At 45.6% G+C, this 21,569-nt stretch overlaps 1 protein-coding gene across 1 annotated transcript in view; it reads left to right on the top strand.

Annotated features, from left to right (window-relative positions):
* The window catches only part of CEP192 (centrosomal protein 192), a 1,919,503-nt gene that overhangs the window by 432,825 nt on the left and 1,465,109 nt on the right, over nt 1-21,569 (top strand). The window contains exon 13 of the mRNA XM_086965571.1: nt 18,365-18,429. Within this exon, the coding sequence (XP_086821697.1) occupies nt 18,365-18,429 (65 nt within the window). The remainder of the gene's footprint in view (nt 1-18,364; nt 18,430-21,569) is intronic.

The raw sequence follows: 21,569 nt of genomic DNA, 5'->3' as shown, positions 1-21,569 counted from the left end.
AGGGTGGTGGCATCGTAGGTAATGCGGGAGGGCTGGGCAATGCGAGGGCCAGGGGGTCTGGCGCTGGGCGCGGTCCAGGCGCGGACGGGCGTAGACGGGCTTACCTTTGGCACACCTTCGGCGCGGATTGGGCGCGGTGGCTGCGCGTAAACGCTGCGCGCGGGAACTACTGTCATATATGGATAGTGAAGGGGGAGGGGCGAGGGCGGCTCAGCTGGGAGGCGGGGCGGGCTACAGACGACGACAACAACAAACAAAATGGAGGCAGAGGGGGGAGCACAGCAAACACGCAAACAGAGTGAGATCAGCAAAATTAACTAATAAAAGTGCAAGTAAAGCTAAGCAGCGATCAGGCAGACAGCAGGCAAAAATAACAAAGTGCCTGGCAACAGTAGCAGCACACCTCAGGAGACAGCACATACATGTCTACCCTTATCTGGACGACTGGCTTATTCAGGCAAAGTCGGCCCAGCAGTGTGCCAGCCACATGTCCCACACCGTTCATCTTCTTCACAGTCTGGGATTCCCACGGAATTATCCGAAGTCACACCTTCAGCCCGCCCACGTGCGACAGTACCTGGGTGCGACAATAGACACTCTGGCAGCCAAAGCACAGCCAAATTCAGTGAGAATAAACCGCATACAATTGCTGATACAGAAATTCAGACCTCAACGCTCGCTTCCCGCGAAAGGGTTCATGCAGTTGATAGGCATGATGGCCTCCTGCATTTTCATAGTCCCGCACGCGAGACTACATATGCGTCCGCTTCAGGAGTGCTTAGCACGTCGGTGGAATCAGGCTCAAGGACAGTTAAAAGACCTAGTGTTGGTGAGCGGTCGGGCATTCAACTCTCTGCATTGGTGGAACCCACGAAACCTTTGCAAAGGCCGACCGTTCCAAGAGCCTGTTCCACAAATTGTACTGACGGCGGACGCGTCTCTCCAGGGATGGGGAGCTCATGTACTCCGCTACACAGTGTAGGGACTATGGACAGCACAGCAGAAGAAGATGCACATCAACCTTCTGGAACTGATGGCAATCTTCATGGCGATGAAAGCTTTCAAGGTACACTTGTGCAACAATGTCGTGTTGATCCGGACGGACAACATGACTGCCATGTACTACATACAGAAGCAGGGAGGAACGCACTCTCCACAGTTGTCTCATCTGGCTCAGAGCATGTGAAAGTGGGCCATTCAGAGGAACATCTTCCTCATGGCCGAACACCTCCCGGGCAAGGACAACCAGATGGCTGATCTGCTCAGCATTCGCTATAACAAAGGTACCAGAGGGTCAATAGAATAGTATGTGTTATAATTGGATCTGCTCAGCAGACACAGCCACCAGATGCACGAGTGGGAGATACATCCATCAGTACTCCAACCGTACTTCCAGCAGTGGGGTCATCCACAGATAGACCTGTTCGCCACAAGGGAAAACGCAAAATGCCAAAGCTTAGAAAGCAGGTTCCCACACCCACAGTCGCAGGGCAATGCGAGCTGGATGAACAGGTCAGGCAAATTTGCGTACGCTTTCCCCCAGCACCTTTGATTCCGCTGGTGGCACGCAAACTACGGCGACACTCGATGACCCGCATCCTGGTTGCTCCAATGTGGGCACGCCAACCATGGTACACCACGTTTCTGGAACTATCCGTGGTACCGCATCAAAGGCTATGCCTCACACCCAGGCTTTTGACGCAGAGCCATGGAGACATTCAGCATCCAGATCCGCAACAGCTCAACCTGGCGATCTGGCTCCTGAAGTCCTAGAATTTGGCTACCTCAACTTGCTGCCAGAATGTATGAATATCAAGGAGGCAAGACGGCCCACAACCAGAGCGTGCTACGCGGCTAAATGGAAAAGGTTTGTCATATATTGTACCAACAATGACATTAACCCACTGGATGCATCTATTCAAAACATTATCTGTTATTTTTTGCATTTATACAGATGTAATCTAGCGTACAGTTCCATTCGTATACATTTATCCGCCATAGCAGCCTATCTTCAGAACAGGCAGCACCTCTCATTATTCAGAGTGCCGGCCATTAAAGCATTTCTGGAAGGACTTAAAAGAGTGATCCCTCCCAGACACCCACCGTCACCAGTCTGGAACCTGAATGTGGTCCTCACCAGATTGATGGGACCACCTTTTGAACCTCTACACTCTTGTGAGATTCAATTTCTGACCTGGAAAGTTGCTTTCCTAGTGGCCATTACCTCACTGAGGAGAGTTAGTGAACTCCAGGCACTAACCATTCAAGAGCCATTCATCCAGGTCCACGCAAATAGGGTAGTATTACGCACCAACCCTACATTTATGCCTAAGGTGATTTCGCAGTTCCACGTGAACCAGACCATAGAACTGCCAGTTTTCTTTCCTAATCCGGAAAATGTTGCGGAGAGATCCCTACACACGTTAGATGTCCAAAGGGCTCTAATGTACTATATAGACAAAACAAAGGATTTCAGAAAAACAAAACCGCTTTTTGTTGCCTTTTCTCCTCAACACAAAGGCAACCCCATTTCCAAAGCAGGGATAGCCCGGTGGATCGTTAAATGTATACAGATTTGCTATGCTAAGGCTAAACGCACACTAACCATTCCACCACGAGCACACTCCACACGTAAGTTAGGTGCGTCCATGGCTTTCCTGGGGAATATTCCTTTAGAAGAGATATGTAAGGCAGCCACTTGGTCCATCACACATACATTTACGAAACACTACTGCGTAGATGTGCATTCTAAACAGCAGGCAGCAGTAGGACAGGCTGTTCTCAAAACTCTTTTTCAGACTGCTGCAGCTGGCACAGGCAGCCCCCGCTAACAGGAGGGACTGCTATGTAATCTATGCACAGATATGAAGTCAGCAGCCCACATGCCTCGAACCGAATATGCTACTTACCAGTATGCATCTGTTCTTGGCATGTAGGGCTGCTGACAATCACATCGCCCACCCTCCTTCCCGGCGCCTGTAGCAGCTGTATCATTCAGAATTACTATCTAGCATCTGATTTGGGGCGTTCCACAAGGCTCTGCCCTTAGCCCGCTCCTTTTCAATGTGTATCTCAAACCGCTGGCAAAAGTTGTTGAATCCTATGGCGTCAAAGTAACCTTTTACGCCGACGACACCCAACTGGTGTTCTCTTTCAAAGACCACTCTGAAAAATCATTCAACAACTTTCGCCTTTGTATGCGGAATATCGCCTCTTGGATGTCTGCCAATAACCTAAAGCTCAATACAGATAAGACTGAAGTCTTATTTTTTAATCAGAAATCGCCCTTACCTTCCAATCTCTGGTGGCCTTCTGAGCTCAACCCTCCCCCGGAACCAGTCCAAGCCGCCCGAAACCTAGTCTTTCAATTTGACACCACCTTCTCCTGTAAGACCCAAATCAACAAAGTTACCTCAGCTTGTTTCGGGAAGCTACGAATGATTAAAAAAAAATCATCCCCTACCTACCGCTAGACTCTCGAAAAACAGTAGTCCATGCTCTCATCACCGCCCATCTGGACTACGCTAACAGCCTGTATGTAGGTGCACCCATGACCTCATTAACCAACTACAGAGAGTCCAGAACGCAGCGGCTAGGCTGATTTGCAATATCCCCTACCGTCACTCCATTTCACTCCACTTGATCAAACTGCACTGGCTCCCATTAAGACTATGCATCCAATTTAAAGCCTTAACTCTGGCTTTTAGAGCTCTCAATGATCGAGGCCCTACCTACCTACGTCGCAGAATGAGGTTTTCACAAGCACCATGAAACCTCAGATCTAACCATCTCCGCCTCATGCTCTGCCCCCGTTTTCGTCTCGCACGCACGGAAGGAAGGGCCCTTGCAGTAGCCACATCCAAACTATGGAATCAGCTGCCCACAGAGTTAAGATTTCTGACGTCAGAACCTCTATTCCGGAAAAAACTAAAGACCTGGCTTTTTTCCCAGATCTAATCTAAATTCTAATTCCACCTTTCCCACTCCCATGACCCTTCTGAGATAATGTCTTCAGCGCCGAGACACCTCCGTCGGAGGTAGCTGTGCGCTCTACAAAAGTCTAAATAAATAAATAAATGGACATCACTCACTGTATTACACTCCATCTCTGCCACAATGGCGAAAAACAATGTTAGGATGGAGAGGATGCCCATGCGCACTGTAGTCCAGGGGAGGAGCCACCTATCTCGTGATACTTCGAAGACTCTTCCAGGACAACAATGTGCAATCATCCGGACCCAACACTAGGCGGCGATCTATGCACAGATATGAATGTCAGCAGCCCTACATGCCAAGAACAGATGCATACTGGTAAGTAGCATATTCGATATCCGGCTTGGGACAGCTCGTGACTGCTCCTGGTCTTTCACAGCATCACCTGGTCCGTACAGCTGCTGCTCCAAGGTCACCGTGGGCTCTCTTGCAGCACCAGAGATCTGTGTGCATTAGTCTTCCGTGCCTCCTGGTCACTCCAGAGTGGCATAGAATCTGTTCCCTCTGCTTGCAGGCACTTCTCATCTTGAATCTACCTTTAGGTTCTACTGGTCACTTTTACCTTCTCCAGCAGCAGCATCTTTCTGTAGTCCTCCATTGGGTTAGACTGCGGTTTCCGACGCCAATTTACACCTATGCACCCGCTTTCCTGGTGTAGGTATTCTGGTTCCTTCGATATCCACGGGTGGGGTGGCTATCCAACCTTCTGTCTTCCACGAGGGTTCTTCCGTGTCCACTGGAAAGGGTCCTTTTTCCTTAAAATTGCCATTGCGACTTACCCGTTGACTTGCATTGATCCTGCAGGTAGTGTTCCAACTCTGCACGAGGCCTCCGTGGGGCTCCTGGTTACTTACCTTGGGTGGTTCCTTGGTTCCCCAGTGTTTCTACATCTTTTGGTTATAGTCTTGACAGGAGTTGTGGTTCGCATACCACTATTTTAGTATATGGTTTGGCCTCCCCCTGGCGACCACTGTGTATTTCATGCTACTTACTTGTTTCTTTTAAAAAGTATAGTGTGCATTTTGTATATCTCCGGTTAGGAGATATCCTCACGCGTTATTGAGTGTTCTATAAAATACATATTTTTATAACTACACTTTGTGTTTCTATTTCACTTAATCTATACCATTAAGATTACGTTAAGGTAAAACAAGCTGCTTTACACTCCTTCTGTACTAAGCCTGAAGGCTGCTCTCCACAACTACCACTTAGAAAGCTTTCTATGGGTGTCTAAGACCACTAAAATCACCATATGGGATGTCTGGATTGGTGCAGGGTGCCCCCATACATAAGTGTGTACCATATACCAAGCCAGCTGATTACGACCAACAGTAGCCCAAAACATTTAAGGGTGCTAGGGTTAAGGCAGGATAGTTTTAAGGAGGGTCAGCAATGTGTCCTAACGGAGGGGAAATTGCCATTCCCATACTACAAAGGTACATTTATATATTTTTTTAAATAACATACTAATGTATATTTTCAAATTTAGGATTTAGGGATGGATTGACGTTAAGGGAGGTGAAGATGACTTTAGGGTCCAGGGTGGGATAAGGTAGGTAAGGTGATTTTAGGGTTTGGTGGCAGAGGTAAAGAAGAATCAGGGTGATTGTTTGAGTTCAGGTGAGTAGAGGTAAAGATGAAGCATACATCTTTTGAAAATCACCACGTGCTTGACTTTTTTTGTTTTAAAAAAAGTCTTTATTGCTTTTACACAAGTGAACTATAATCCACACATGTTGTTTACAGTATTGTATGCAGAAAGTAATGTAGGTGACATAAAGCATTTCCAAAAATGAAATCTGGGATTCACGGCAGGGTAATGGCAGGTTGTATACTGCTGGGGTTTGGGGACCGCCACCCGTCCCATGGAGCTTCTAGCCATACCCTGCACGCTCCCCACCTCAGGGCGGTCGCAGATCAGTCTTGTCTGTTATTGCCATCATTAGTAATTCCAGCCTTGATCTGTGCAATTCGCCTAGTCTGCTGCGTGACACCCTCTGCTCTTGCCTGACGCCTAACATCTCTCTTCCATGCCCCACTGCTGGGGCTGTAGGTGACCTCCAGTGCATAGCTATTGCTTGGTGAGCTAGTGCTAGCACACCTTCCGCCTCACCAGCGCGCCCGGAGGCGCTTCATAGCCCACGACCCCGACGAGCACTGGGGGAAACCTTCTCGACTTGTGCGGCCCGTGGCATGGGGTGCACACAGCGTTCAGCGCCGTGAGGGGAACGGCTTGCCAGACTGGGAGAGCCGTGAGGGCAACGGCGGTAGTTCCCATCCGGGAACTACATTACTCAGCAGTCCCGGGGCCGGCGCACACCTTCCACCTCACCAGCGCGCCCGGAGGCACTTCATAGCCCGCGACCCTCACTCGCCCCGCGAGTCGCGCTTGGGACAAGGGCGGGGCAGTCTTTGGCAGTCCGAGGCAGAAGGAGGCGGGGCGGGGCCACCCCTCTAACATCCTATCATCTACCACAAATGGGTAAGCGCAAGAAAACTCCGAACTGTGATGAGGGAAAAAATGCTAAAATGCCCAGACATTCTAAGTCTATATTGTCATATCTCTCGTCTGCAGTGGGGGCCCTTACCAAAGAAATCGCCAACGCCGAACAAGAGCTTGGTTTGACATTGACTGGCTTGGTGGAGCCACCCATTCCTGAGACCCATTCCATTAGTACAGTCGGTCCATCGAGCGTAGCTCCCTCTATACCTCTGGAACCCGTGGTAACTATCTCCACTAACACCGTCCCACTCCCACATCACTCACCCATCTTAATGCTTCTAGTGCTCCTGTCGACACACCGCAGCACCCCCAGCCGGCAGCCCAACCACCAAAGAGGGTCAGAGGCAAAAAACTCAAAGCTGCGTGCACAGCAACTACACTACCTGACCCTTTTGCGTGCACAGCAACTACACTACCTGACCCTTTGGGGGACCAACTGGAGGCCCTTTTTGTTGCCAGAATTGAGACAATGCTAGTAGGGATCACAAAATATATCGTCGACACATTGAACACATGCTTGTCCGATCTTAAGAAATGCTCATTGCTGGACAAAATCATCAACTCTTACTCCCCGCCCGTGGAGTTGTTCAAGAAGGGTACATTGCCCCAAGGCCTGGGTAGGACAGTAGTGGAAAGTCTTAGCACCTTAGCCTCTCCCCAGGGGGCAGATGGCATTGTCTCTGGCGGACAGTGCCCTCAAGGCGCCCTTCTCGCAAACCAGGTGGGCCATACATCCACTCCTCTCCCACGGATGCAACCAATCACACCTCTAAGCAGGAAAATACTGCCAAACAAGTTCAATCTAAACCTGCCCCCGGCTGCTGCCCCTTTGGTCGCAGTGTTTATAGGAGTACCACCGCTTAAAGAGGGCGAGCGCGAATCCACCACCGATCTTTACATAAAGCAAAAACCTGGTATGCTGATTCTTCAAGTGGGGAGGATTGTTCAGACTCGCTTATCTTCGCAAGGAGGGTGGGGTGGGTGGGGAAAAAAGCCAAGACCACCATGGGGGACTGTGTGGTAATTAACTTCAACAGGCCTAACGTGGCAGACAAACTCTTTTGGGATGGTTCTGTTATAACCGCAAAAGACCACGTTAGACCAGTAACCTTGTTTTTTTTGTATCCTCCCCCGCTGAGAGACTACACTGGACACCGCCACTTTAATACGAGCTCAACCTTGAAATCACGCCTAAGGGTGGATACCTCTGTGGGTACCTCTGTGGGTTCCTCCCAATGCCGTGTTCAAAAGCCAGAGCCCACAGTGCCGCCATCTCATGACCAAGTGGTGGGTGTTGTACCAGCGGGCAGCGGGTTAGTTATTAGTAACCACTTTGCACCCCTATCAGGCCAGGAGGGCATGGAGGAGGTTGATTGACCAGTAGCCTGTGTGCGGCCCCCGCCAATAGGACCCCTTGAGCGGGAGGAGGCTGTGGTATGTAAACTACTTAGTTGGAACGCGGCAGGTATTAAAAGCAAGGGAACAAATGATGACTGGGTTGGTCTGGTCTGCGGACATGAAGTCATTGCCCTCCAAGAGACCTGGGATACTGCAGTTAGTTTTTGGTTGGATGGCTTCACCAGTTTTGTCATTGCTGCCACCCCAAGTAGATCAGGCAGAGCTAGGGGAGGCCTCATAACCCTTTTTTCCCTAAAAGTCAAAGGGTCTTTGAAAGTGGTCAATAATCCCTCCCCTAATCTGTTAATAGTTGAAAGGTCAGTTTCCCTTTCCAAGAGTACCTTTTTATATTAATTTTTCTAACTCATTAAATAAGCACACTGGAAATAGTAGTATAGCCAGTTTAGATTCCTTTTTAGGTCTCGGCTAAGCGCGCGGAAGCGCGTTCTCGCCGAGAACCTATTGTTGCCGTGTCTGCTTTCCAGGAGACAATCCTGGCCGCGTGCATCGCCTTGGAGGCGATTTCAAACTGCCACGCGCACGCCAACGCGCGCTGTGACCAGTCGCTGTCTTCTGGGAAGCTCAAAACACAACACACGCATGCGCATACACAGACACACACACGAGCGCCCATGCACGCACGCACATACATACAGAGACACCCCCCCCCCACACATACACACACGTGCGCGCACACACGAGTGCACCCAGCCCCCCCCCGCCGTCGCACACATGCATACACACAAGCACACACACGAGTTCACCGAGAACCCCCCAGCCCTTTTCAACTTACCAGGCCAATTTTGGGGGACTCCGCTCTCCGCACGCGGCAGGCACCGGGCATGTGCAACACTTGCGCAACCTCCTTCTGGCGGCCCCGTGTCTCTCCACCGCTCACAGGAGCCCCGGGCCGCGAGACGCTTTCACTCTGCCTGCCTCCTCTTTCGGTCCGGACGCGGCTCCGCCCCCGTCACAGGCGACTTTGCCTGACTTCCAGTGAGGCTGTGCACAAAATAATGCTGGGCTCATGAGTAACAGTGACTTACTTGTTTATATATTTTTACAATTTAAAAGCACTGGCCTTGTAATACAAAAGCTACCAGAGGGCGTTGCACAGAGAAAAATACACCATGGGCGGGAAAGGTCTTTCTTAATAAGAGGCAGCCCATGTTCTAAGCCTTTGGCTTATTTGCATATCTCGCAGGACAAAGAAAATTCTAATCATTCTCTGCTAAATACTGATGCTCTGGTGTTGCGGAGGTGCAGAATTAGGACTTCATTTCCTGCTCCACCGTTGCAGAGCCGCGTTATGAGTCAGGGGAACAGCTTCGCCATTGTAAACCTATAGCCTGGTGACCCATTCACCGTGTGTTGCGGGATCCATCCACTTGGGAGAATTTGCAATCTGAATTTTTTGCTCATTTCTTGATTGGAATAAATTCCTAAAATGCATTTGCAAATTCGTACTCCTCACACAGAATTGCATCTCTAAATGTAATGCTAGCAAGCGGCAGCGAAGAATCGCTAATGCTAATGGCTACGTAGCGCATGGCCCCCTGGAGACTTTTTTGGAGGGATTTTACGCCAGAATTTAGGAACATGCATTCAATGTGAACATTCAGGGGACATCAAATTACACTTTTATGTTGAATGATTTCAAGCAAAAAAACAAAACCGCATTAACATTTAAAGAACATATTGACAGTCTCAGAGGAACTACTCAAAAAGAGGGCCTCGCGTGGACAAGGCAGTTCCCTTCCCTCCGCTTGGGGCCCTCCTTGTGAGACATCCCTCAGTGACTGGCAACGCGACTTTTATAACCGGTGGCACTTTAATGCTGTTTTAGTCTTTTGTCTGAAACCATTGCATTTAAAAGTGTAAGTTCCCTGCATACAGATAGTGTGTGTTTGTTGATCACACACTGCGTCCTACCGCGTATGCACGTATATACCGTTAAGAAGATTACATTACTTCGGGATCTCCCATTTAAACAAGAAGTGTCCTCGAAAAGGGAAAGATTTGTGGATTACTGATATTGAAGGAACAGCCCGAACTTTGCGATAGAACACCCAGATTACTTCAGGGACCGGAGCTCACTATGTCGGAACAGATTTCAAATTAGGCACCCGAAGAAGGGCCGATGGGGCCTGAAATGCATTGGTTAGTTATACAAAATTTTTTTTTTATTGTGAAGTATATGTAATTCATGTATTACAGAAAAGAAAACTTTTGTGATGTAAACAAAATAAAAAGGAAAAAGATTGTTTTGTTAACAAGTAAATCATATTGTGGACATTTTTTTACTCATGTGGAGAGGCTACGTGTACAATGCAAATGTTAGCTTCAAATGCTATGCATTAAACGTAATCGGACGACAGGAGTGATGGATCTACAGACAAATTACTTATTTTCCAAGTGCTTTTATTATAATTCATAAAATCCACAGCCGTGGCTGTGGATTTTATGAATCATAATAAAAGCACTTGGAAAATGAGTCATCTATCTGGAGATCCATTACTCCTGTCGTCCGTTTATGTTAAATGCATAGCATTTGAAGCTAAAATTTGCATTGTACACGTTGCCTCTCCACATATGTGTAAAAAAGTTCTTGATGTAAAGATAAGACCAACATAGGTGGCTGGTTTTAGGAGGTGGGCAATTGTGTGTATTGTGTCAAGAACCAAGGATTGGTGTTTAAGAAACTGCTAGTCAGTGCGGCAATAATCCCTTCCTCCTGGTTCTGTATTGTAGCATATTGTGGAAATTGTATTTTCTTTTAATGTTGATGTAGTAGAGCATCAGTATACAGATATAAATTGTGACTCCAACCAAGGTAAGGTTAGGCAACAGTGCGCAGAAGCCAAGTGGAAACACTTGAAGTTAATTAGTCTTGATCACACACTGGGCCATCTCTCGGATGATCAGACATTTGTGGGATGATCTCTAGTAAAGAAAGACAAGGGAGTGCAGAAGAGAACACTATCAAGGTGGATAGTTCTCCTCAATACAAAATGTAGTATCCACTCTAAAGGTGAGGAATGTGCAGTTGGAAAAATCTAGGGTTTCCATTTTTCCTTTCTAACCGATAAGAACTGATAAAATGCCAGTGAAAAATGTTTGCTTTTCTGTCAAAACCAGGATACACTGGATGTTTCGACACTTATACTGCTTTTCCACCCTCTTATGTCAAACAATGTATGTTTTACCCCTGCCTGTATGCTCTTTTCTGTGATGGATGTTTTAGCGCTGAACTACGAGTTAGTGTGCAAGTTGTAGATGGTACAGCTCAAACATGAACAGGCAACCATTTATCTATGTTCTAGTATTTGCTGCAGACAGCGCAATTTCAGTTAAGTAGACCGTGTTCATGAGACTGCCTCAGGATCGCCAGGTTCAGCATTCAATTCTATTTCCTCCATGTCCAAATAAAGCTTAAAACTTATATTGCTGAAACAAGACTTGGCACATAGGAGCTTTACTTTTATAAATCCGTCTGATTGCATTTAATGGCAACATATTGAGCTGTGCTCGTTCTTTCCCCCAAGACAGAAAATGCACTAGAACAGTGCACTCTGGAAAAAATGAAGGCAAAGAGCTTTGTGCAATTCTTACTAATGCCTGATAAGAACACAGTTCTATATTGCTTTCAAATAAACAAAGGTTTTCATGATTGGTAAAAATCCTTGGTAATCTGTCCTGGTCTTGGATTTCAAATACACTTAAACATAGAATGCAATAGGTATGGCCTAACAATTTAAAATAGTTATTTTACAGCAGGATATGAACAGGCATATGACCCAAGACTTACGGCAGATTATTAAATGTCTTTACTTTCTCAGCTGCTTCTTTATACAGCAGTGCAGTTTATGGTCACCGAAGTCAGTGTTGCTTACAGTGTGCATATTAATTCCTTAGCACCCCAACTCCCCTATGACCAGGCAGAACAGGAATAGGCCCAGAACAGACACTAATACATTTATTAGCCCAGTTATTTCTTGGTATCCTGAGACAAAGAACAGGACAGTGTTATGCTGGTTTGTAATAACAGAGCAACAAGCACCCCACTATATATATATCCTGTTTCAAATAGAAAATGTTCATTCAGCCGATCTTAGTCAACTGTCAGAACAGCAGGAAAGTCTGTTAAATGCCCACCATCACTGTATTTACTACAATCAAATCTTAATCAGTTGCAACCGGATCTCCAGCCATGCGCTTACTTGACATGGAGTACGACTGGATTACGGAAAACAGGGGTTTGAGTTCTGAGAAATCTGATGGGCAATAACGCGAAATAAAGAAGTTATTTGTAGAACAAATTCAAGCAAGTGTACAAAGAAAGGAGTAAAGAGCAAATAAGGAAGGACTAATTGATTATACGAATGAAGAGGGAACAAAGGAAGTAAAAGCAAATTTCTTTATAAGTACTGGAAAAACCTAATCCCAAGGTTCTGTACGCAGCAAAAAAGAGTTAACACTTTTTGTTGTGTTTATGCTGTGTTAAGCTAATAGATAGCCAAAACACAAAAAGTGTATAGGCTCTCTTCAGTGCTGCTGTTTCCTTGGTACTTTGACTTCAGTTACACTCTCTTGTATTGGGCTTATATTGAAAGAATTGTTGTATCTACTTAACTGTCTTCCATCTGTTTATTTTTTTAATTGTTTTAGTATTTTGGTTTAGCTTATTTTATAAAGCAGTGCTGCCAAAGACCTTTTGGTTACTGTGTGAAACAGACGAGAAATGGCTAGGTATAACAGGTGCACTCTACCACTTTGTTTTGAAGGTACAGAGAATGAAATATATAATTTTAGAAATTGTCCATCTGGTGCTTCAGGAGGAGAGGAAGCCAATCATTCCATCTCAAAGAGGAGAAAGTCCAGAAATTGTGATCACAGTTTCTCCAAGCACACAGAATTTTAAACTGAGGTCACAGTTTCGGAAGCCTTTTATTCCATTGTCTTTGGAGATGCCCATATGAGAACACATGTTTCGTCTAGAACTGTTTCAGTCACAGTAGACTTAGTCAGGGTAATACATCTACGACATAAACATTTCACTTGATCAGGAGGAGTTATGTTCGATATTTTGGTATTCTAACCGTCACCCAAATCACTCAACCTCGAAACTTCACCAAAGTGTGTCTATTGGGAGTGCAGAAAGATTTCGTGATTCCTGTTGGTTATATTTAAACTAATCATGGAAAAATCTAAAAGTCTAGAGTGTCTTGGTCTCATCATGCCCAACGCTGTGTAATTGTGTATAAAAGGTGAAGACATGCAGTGCCATGTGATATTTATTTAGAACCGTGAATGGTGGGAGAATGGGGGACTTGTACTCACTATGTCAACTAGAATGAAGTACTATTAGAATCCGGAGTATCAGATGCACACGTAATACATATTCTGCAAGAAATAGCATCTATTAGTAGATATTATACCCCAAAAAACTATCCTACCCAATGAAAGGAAGGGGTTAAAAGGCCGATTTATTACCGTATATCCTGATTATAATGTCTCAGAACCAAAGGTTGGGAAATCTAAAGGTAAAAGTAAAAATCTAATTGGAGGTGTAGGGTTACCAGCAACAGAATTTGTTTACAAGTAAATCACACATTCCAATATTAGTTTTATCATCCAAAAGAAATTGTGAGGCGCTATTCTGGTTCACAAAATATATTGAATCAAATAATATCAATCACCTCGTAATGAAATGAAATGAGGCATCATGCAAGTGCGCAATAAACTGTCAACTATCTCTATTCCAAAGCAACCTCCATCGACCGGGGGTAAGAACAATGTGTAAATTGATGAGCATATCATATCTGAGCTGTATAAACTTAATTATGTCTATCGGCACTCATGGAGTCCCTGAACAAAACGTACACAGGAAGCGCATAAATTCTGGGCAGCTGTAATTCATTACCTCCTCATATTACGAATGACCACGCGTGTAACTGGCCAGTAATATATAAACGTATAAACATGCAGCCTCTGGTACCGTTCATAATGTGCGCTGACATGAAAGGTCTGGCAAGGTGGATGAGTGCCGTGAAAGCTGAGCGACATAAACAGCTGTATATTGCACACTGTTCTAAATGTATCGCCTCATCATAATGCAAATAACCAAGCGTGCAACTGGCATGTGAGATATATATAGATCTATCTATATCTATATCTATATATATATCTATATATATCTATATATATATATATATATATATATCTATATATATATATATATATATATATATATATATATATATATATATATACACACAGATTCAACATCTTATATGTAAGCTATTAATTAATAGGGGACTTAAACATTGTTACAGGCGTGCCACTGGGGCCCTATCATAAAAATGACCAGCTATTGTGCACCGTTCATCACCAAAGCATGTTGCTTCATTCAAATACTCACTATTAGACCTGCAAGTGCGTCTGTAGTGTTCCGTGGCCTGAAGAGTACGATAGACCGAAAATCCGCATGAAGGCTGGTCGCCATCTTTCTCAACTTTAAAAAGTGTGGAAATCAATGACATCCCTCACTTTACAGGGTGCCCCCATATAAAAATCTACTGTGGCCATCTTAAAATCCCCGGAAATCAAATACAAAGTAAAGGAAATCTCTTCCACAGTATACTTATTACAATACCAGTGACTACCTGTGGCATATCAATGCATTATCTACATCAAATCAGTATTCTAATCTCGCAAATACGAATTCCTTTATTTCAACCAGTCCTGTCAGGATCGGAAACAGAGTGCGATCATGTAAATGAAATACAGCGGCCACTTACAATCCCCAGGAAATCGTATAAGTAGTAACAGGATATCTCTTCCATAGTGTATTTATTGCAATACCAGTGGCTACCTGCAGTATATGGATGCACTGTCTACACTATTCAATATTCTAATATCGTAAATACAAGTTCCATTAAGTCAGCCAGTCCTCTCGGGATAAGAGTCATTTAAGAAGAGCAGTATACCTTAATCTATTACCGAATATGTCGTATCATTAGATGTATGTAAGCATGCATGAAAAAGGAGTTCGGGTCATTGAGAAGTATTAGTTAAAGTTTTGTAAAAGAAAATGCAGTGTACATATAATTATGCGAACAAGTATATAAAGGGGTTGAAGGTGAAAGAGAATAATAGGCGGAGTAGATTATCTGGTCTCTACATTGCTGATATTAGACATGCTCATGCATCAAAGTTGCTCTTGCATTGGTACCAGTATTCCTATACATCATTACATCGGCCCAGTCAAAGCAGGCCATATTACATTCATATGCATCACATCAATATTCTACATGAAGCTTAAACTTGTGTATATTTACAAAAACAATTAACAGTTTATGTACCCCAGCAAAAGGGATATCAAATACATGGTCATCACAGAAGGTGGGCAAGTTCATGTTCTAACATATGTGTGCGATATATATGTCAACAGATTATATCGTACAGATGCCACACCAAATGTTATTGTTCATTAAAATAGGTAATGACTACATATCAAATGCATCATTGATAAACAGAGAAATCCATATTCAAACACTATTAAGAAGAGCACATCTGCTTAATAGGTATTAATCACCTAAGAAATGGTGTAGTTCTCGGTCAATGTTCAATCCTTGATCTACTGCTTTTCAGCGCACAATCCATATTGCTTCCTGACGTCTCAGCTGCAATTCTTGATTACCACCCCTCTCTCTACGGGGAACCATTTCAAGCCCATGAGGATAAAAAGTCCTATATTGCGTTTGCTTGTCACATGTAAGCGTGCAGAAGGCAAAGGGATACTTTGGGTCTCCCTGTTTTACTGCTCTTAAGTGTACCATTATCCTATCCTTCAACATCCTTATTGTACTTCCCACATATATCATCACATCTACATATCAGAATGTAGACAACATATCATGTAATGTTATTGGTGATGTGAAAGAAACAAGTGTTATAGCTAAATCTGGTTTCTTTAGCCAGTCTGCAGATCGAAAAGTGTTCACATTTAAAGAAGGCTCTTTTATGTTGTGCTAACCAGCTATATTGCATTCTGGTAGTGCCTGGGTAACTCTGACTGATCAAACCCTTAAGTGTCTAACCTCTTTGGAATGTTGTTTGCTTTTTTATTTTTGTGTTGTTAAAGGATACTGTCTTCCTTCAATAGGTGCCAATGTCTATTCAATACCCTACTTATGTCACCATTATTGCTACCATAGGAAGTATTGGTTTAATCATTTCCCTTTTGGTGTTTGCCTCCGACTTCTTGTGTGTCAGTGTTTCTGTTCTCTCCAATTTGGATGCCCTACGGCTTTCTTTCTTAACTATATCTTTGTCATAACCTCTAATGGTGAATCTCTGTTCGATGTCCGCCAGGGTTTTAGTCGGTTGTTTTACTGTGGGCAAGGTACTATGCCCAGGGCAAGATTTAGTTGCAGGCCATGTGCCAAGTACGCAAAAGAGCCCAAGCCCAGTGGATAAGTATCTTGAATGTGAAGTATTTTCACAACATAGTTGCAGACAATGCCCTGTAGATGTTATGGATATGGTGGGGGGGGGGGGTTAGGGTATACAATGCATTGGTTCATGCCATGCTTACTAGAATTAACTACATAGCAAGGCAGCAATTCACTTAACCAATTAGTCCAAACGACTTCTGGATTTTTTTATGGTGTGTGAATTTGACACTGAATTGATAGTGGTCACAAACATCACTAGTTTCAGTTAATTGCATAACTTCCCATTTTGAGTTCTCAACAAGTAATCAACTTAAGGTATTTGAAAGTTTCTCAAAGCTTAACCAATTTACAGTGATAAAGTTATAGTTTATATCCATTTTAACTCCTTCGACGCTCATGACGAGCTCAGCTCGTCATGATGTACACCTCCATACACTCATGACGAGCTGAGCTCGTCATGAACAATGGGAATAAATAATGTTCAGCACAGGAGGAAAATAACACTAGCATCGATCGTGTTAAGGGGCAATCTTTCTGATCTGTAGATTGTATAACCTAACAAGCAGTACATTTTACATGGCATGTATTGCCTTATGAAAATACTGAAGCCTGAAGCCTGCAGCATGGGCAGGTTTTTCCTGCGCTCATTTGACCAGGGAGAACCACTTTCCTTCTATATCACATTACCTTTTGCACTGACCATTGAATGCAAGATTGCATTACAGAATTCATGATGATTGTTGCTGCTAGATTCCCTTCTCTCTGCCACATAGGTCTTGATACTGGAATGCCCAGTAGGATATGCCAGCATGTCAGTCAAACAGCTCTGATTATATTTATTTCAGTTTGTTTTCCTACTCATGACCAAAACTACATTGTGGTTGAATTATTGTGACAGATGGACATTGATTGTGTCCATAATGTACTAGCTCCACTTCTGTGTGTGGAACTTTGAGTTTGTCATGGAATCTGCAATTGGAAAGCATTGTGTCAGAATGACATCTAAAGCTGAGCACTCTAGTCGGAGAAAAGTAGTCATAGTCTTTTTTTATAAGTAGATGTCTAATTTGCTGCAGAAGGGCCTATGCATCTTCCAATTTATGGGATGCAGAATCCACTTTTTCCCTCCCATGCATAGGCCTCTGTTGCTATCTCAGTGAAGCTAGCTCCACAGGAAGCAAAGCAGGATATTTGAGTCAAATTCACTTGCTGAAGACCTAAATCATGCCTGTGAAAGAAAAGGAGACACCAACTAGATCCAAACGCGGTATGTAGACTGATGTTGCAGATGTTCATAGATTGGTGTTGAAAACCAGTCAGAAGTCTTTTGACCACCTCTAGTGGTGCTGGCACAAGCAACACCGTTTATTATATATATGTTTTTTTATTACATTGTTGCAATTGATTCAAGTGAAAATAATTACTCCTTTCTATCCTTTATATGGCATTTCCACAATGGTGGTGTCTATATTACTTATTGCATGTGCGCTTGTGAGTATGGCGGTCATGCACATAAAGTTAGAATGCAACGAGTTCTGGATGGAGATATGTATACGTTCATTCTCTGGCCTAGCCACTAGAATATGGAACTCACAGCCACCCACAGTCAGAACTAACTCCTCGACTTCCGCCATCAAAATGGAAATAAAAAGATATCTGTTGAACATATATCTCTATTAACAACCCTGATGATCTATTCGGGAGGACTCTAATATTGATAATATTTGATCATGTTTCAACCTGCTAGATGGATGCTCTGCAGTAATTGTTTGCCATTTACTTAGTTTGTGTAACTTGTCTTCGATTTGTTCATGTCCGATATATAACCCCCTTCCTCTGCATATCCTGAAGTGAACTACTTTGTGTATGGCACTTCAAGAACTTTGTGTTTATAGTGTTTGTGTGTCTAAACTGGAAATACATATTATATATATTTTGAATGCACTTCAAGTAATTCTGGTGAGGCTGTTGTGTGCAACTTGTAATGTTCTTATATTTTTTGTTGAAATAGCATCAGCAATTAGAATGATTGAAGATGATCAAAAAGAATTTGAAGAAGAGCATCGGTTTATTCAAGTAAGAAAACAATTTATCTTGTCTCGATCAGAGAGTCTCTGTATGTATTAGTGTTGTGGGGGTAAAGATTATCATGCAATCTATGTATATTTGACTAGTTCCTTGTATGCTTTGGAAGGGATTTTCATTTAAAATCTAATTCTGCATCATCTAATCTTGGTAGAAGTCATGAATATTTGAGTATTGTCTGATCCATGCAGGGGCACTGGGATACTTTCAAAAGGGCAAACACTCAGTCTTTTGATCACCCTTCAAAACCTATCAAAGACTTTTCCCCTAGAATTATAGACTGTTCTAAGAAACGACTACCTTCCTAAAACTATATATCTGAAAGAAACACGTTAATGATAGGCGTCAGACTGGATCCGGAAAGTTTTCGTCAGCAATATACCTGCGCGTCGGAAGGTGGCACTGTGCAGCTCTGCATCCGTTGTTGGCGTCGTGGTCACCAAGATGACGTTGCGGCAGCTACTTGGACGCCACCTACGTGTGCTGGTGTTCATATATTTTTTTTTTTCCTGCCAGCAAGCGCAGATCAGTAGAGAGTGGTACCCCCAGTCACTCTTTGAGTTTTTCGAGGCCTTTTTGTCTCTATTTTTCGAGTTGATAGACTCCTGGTGCCGTAGGGATGCTCGGCTTCAAATCCTGCGGGAACTGTCATCGCATGATGTCGGTGACGGAACCGCATTGCATGTGTCTCTACCGCCTGGGGCGCGACCACAACCCCAAGTCATGCACCGACTGCAGGGCCATGGAGCCGAAGACTTTACAGGAGCGATCCCGAAAGTGACTTTAAGTCCAGCAGCCGGCTCCACGCTGCTCAAGGTCCTTGTCCCGTGGGAGGTCGAGGGACCAGTCGAGGAGCCACCACCATCGTTCGTCGGGATCGAAGCCTTCGCACTCTGGATCAGGTAAGACCAAGCATCACAAAGTCGAAGAAGTGCCATCGCTCTCTGACTTCCCCTCAACCGTCGCGGTTGAGGGTGTGGGAAGGGCCTCCCCCACGGCTCTGGCAAGGCCTACGGAGTCGCCGTTGGCCTACCTGCCCGCCCCGGGCCCGTCTGTGTCTCCGGCCCAGCTGCAGGTATGTCTGTCAGCCATGGCTCGCCTCTTTGGGCCGTTGGCCCCTCTAGTGCGCTTTCGGGCCCTGCTGGTGGTTCTTAGCCCTTTACTGTCGGCGGCTCAGGCTTCGCTGGGCCCCCCTTGGATCCAGGCATGGATCCCGGTTGACCTTGTGACACCCCCACTGGCACCACCACCTTCAAGGTCCATCCCGACTGACGACTCCTCCCCCGGTTTCAGACCAGATGTGGATATTGCGCCAGAACGGCGTCGCTCGACTCCGATGCTGGGGGGTTTCTATCCCTTTGTCCAGCATCCTTATTTTCGGCCTGTCCATCAGCCTTCAGAGGAAGGGGAGGACTGGGAAGGGTCTGAGGACCCTCACAGCACAATGTGACCCTCTCCTGACCGTGGCATGCTCACTCCTCCTACCGTGCCTACAGAGGAGGGTGAAAGTTATGCAGTGTTGTTGCATAGAGCGGCCGAGGCCCTCCATCTAGAACTCCCTACAGTGGACGTCAGGACTAACCTCCTGACAGAAGTGCTTCAGCCGGCAGCTACCTCTGCGTAGCCACTGCTGCCCTTTAATCATGCACTTTCAGATGTTCTTTTGGGCACCTGGTCCAGGCTCAACACAGGGGCTCCTGTGGATAGGAACGTGGCCCAACGCCATCGCTCGCCCCCTGGCGACCCCCTTTTCCTTTCCCAACACCCCATCCCTGACAGCTTGGTTGTCCAAGCCTCTGTGTCCCGAGCGCATTCCCAACTTTACCTCTGGACAGGGAATCCAAGAAACTGGAGCATTTTGTTAAGAAGATTTTTTCTTCCGCCAGTTCAGGGCTGCGGTCGGTGAACACCGCATGCCTCTTGGGCCATTATTCCCACTCTGTGTGGAATACGGTGGCGTGTGTGCTGCCTCAAAGTCCGCAGGAGGCCCGGACAGTGCTTTCTCAAGCTATTGCTGAAGGTAGGGATGCAGCCAAGTTCACCATTCGTTGTGACCTTGACACTGCCAACTCGCTAGGTAGGGCGATTTCCACAACCGTGGCGCTCCGCCGCCACGCCTGGCTAAGAACAACTGTTTTTTCTGGCGATGTACAGAACACTCTGATGGACATGCCGTTTGATGGCATTTGCATTTTCGGCAACAAAACAGATATTGCGTTGGAGCGCTTTAAGGACTTGCGTGCTACGGCCAAGTTCCTGGGCCTTTCCGCCATATGCCCTCCCTTGCCTTCTGCTTTTTGCTCCTTTCGTGGCCACGTAAGGTGCGCCCGACATGTTCGCTCCAGAGCCACAGGTCTGCACAGCAACAGTATCAGCGCGGCCGTGGGACCTGCCGAGGTGGGTCAGGGGGCCAGCAGGCGGGTCAGTCCACCTCCAACCTGGCCACCACTGCCTCCAAACCTACCTAGTCTGGTTTTTCAGGCCCATCAAGCGCCAGTGGGCGGCAGGATTCGCCATCACCTGGCGCATCATCACTTCGGACAGGTGGGCTTTACAAATAGTCAGAAGGGGCTACTCCATCCCCTTCGAGACTACCCCTCCAGCCATGTCACACCAGTACCACAGCATTTCAGGGGATCACTTGTCGCCTCTTCAACAGGAAGTCACGGTTTTCTTGGCCAAGGGCGACATCGAGCGCCTTTCTGCACCAGAAGTAGGGCGTGGTCGTTATTCCCACTACTTTCTGGTGCCCAAGAAGGACAAGGGCCTGCGTCCTATCTTGGACCTCTGTGACGCCAGTCGCTTCCTCCGGAAGAAGTTCAAGATGTTAACTCTGGCTCAGGTCTTGTCTGCCCTAGACACTGGTGAGTGGATGGTAGCGTTGGACCTGCAGGACGCAAACTTCCATATTCCCGTCCGGCCTGCCCACCGGCATTACCTGCGGTTTATGGTAGCCCATGAGCACTTTCAGTTTACTGTGCTCCCCTTACAAGCGCCCCTCGGGTGTTTACAAAAGTGGTGGCGGTGGGCGCAACTCATCTGCGCAGATCAGGGGTTCCAGTCTTCCCCTATCTCGACGACAGATTGTTAAAGGCGGGCACTCCCCTGACAGTCATCTCCCACCTCCAGAC

This window comes from Lissotriton vulgaris, chromosome 4_1, assembly GCF_964263255.1.
Source record: "Lissotriton vulgaris chromosome 4_1, aLisVul1.2, whole genome shotgun sequence".
NCBI classification, from domain to species: domain Eukaryota; kingdom Metazoa; phylum Chordata; class Amphibia; order Caudata; family Salamandridae; genus Lissotriton; species Lissotriton vulgaris.
The sequence above is the reverse complement of the archived record's forward strand: the minus strand, read 5'-3'. Positions and strand labels throughout refer to the sequence as shown.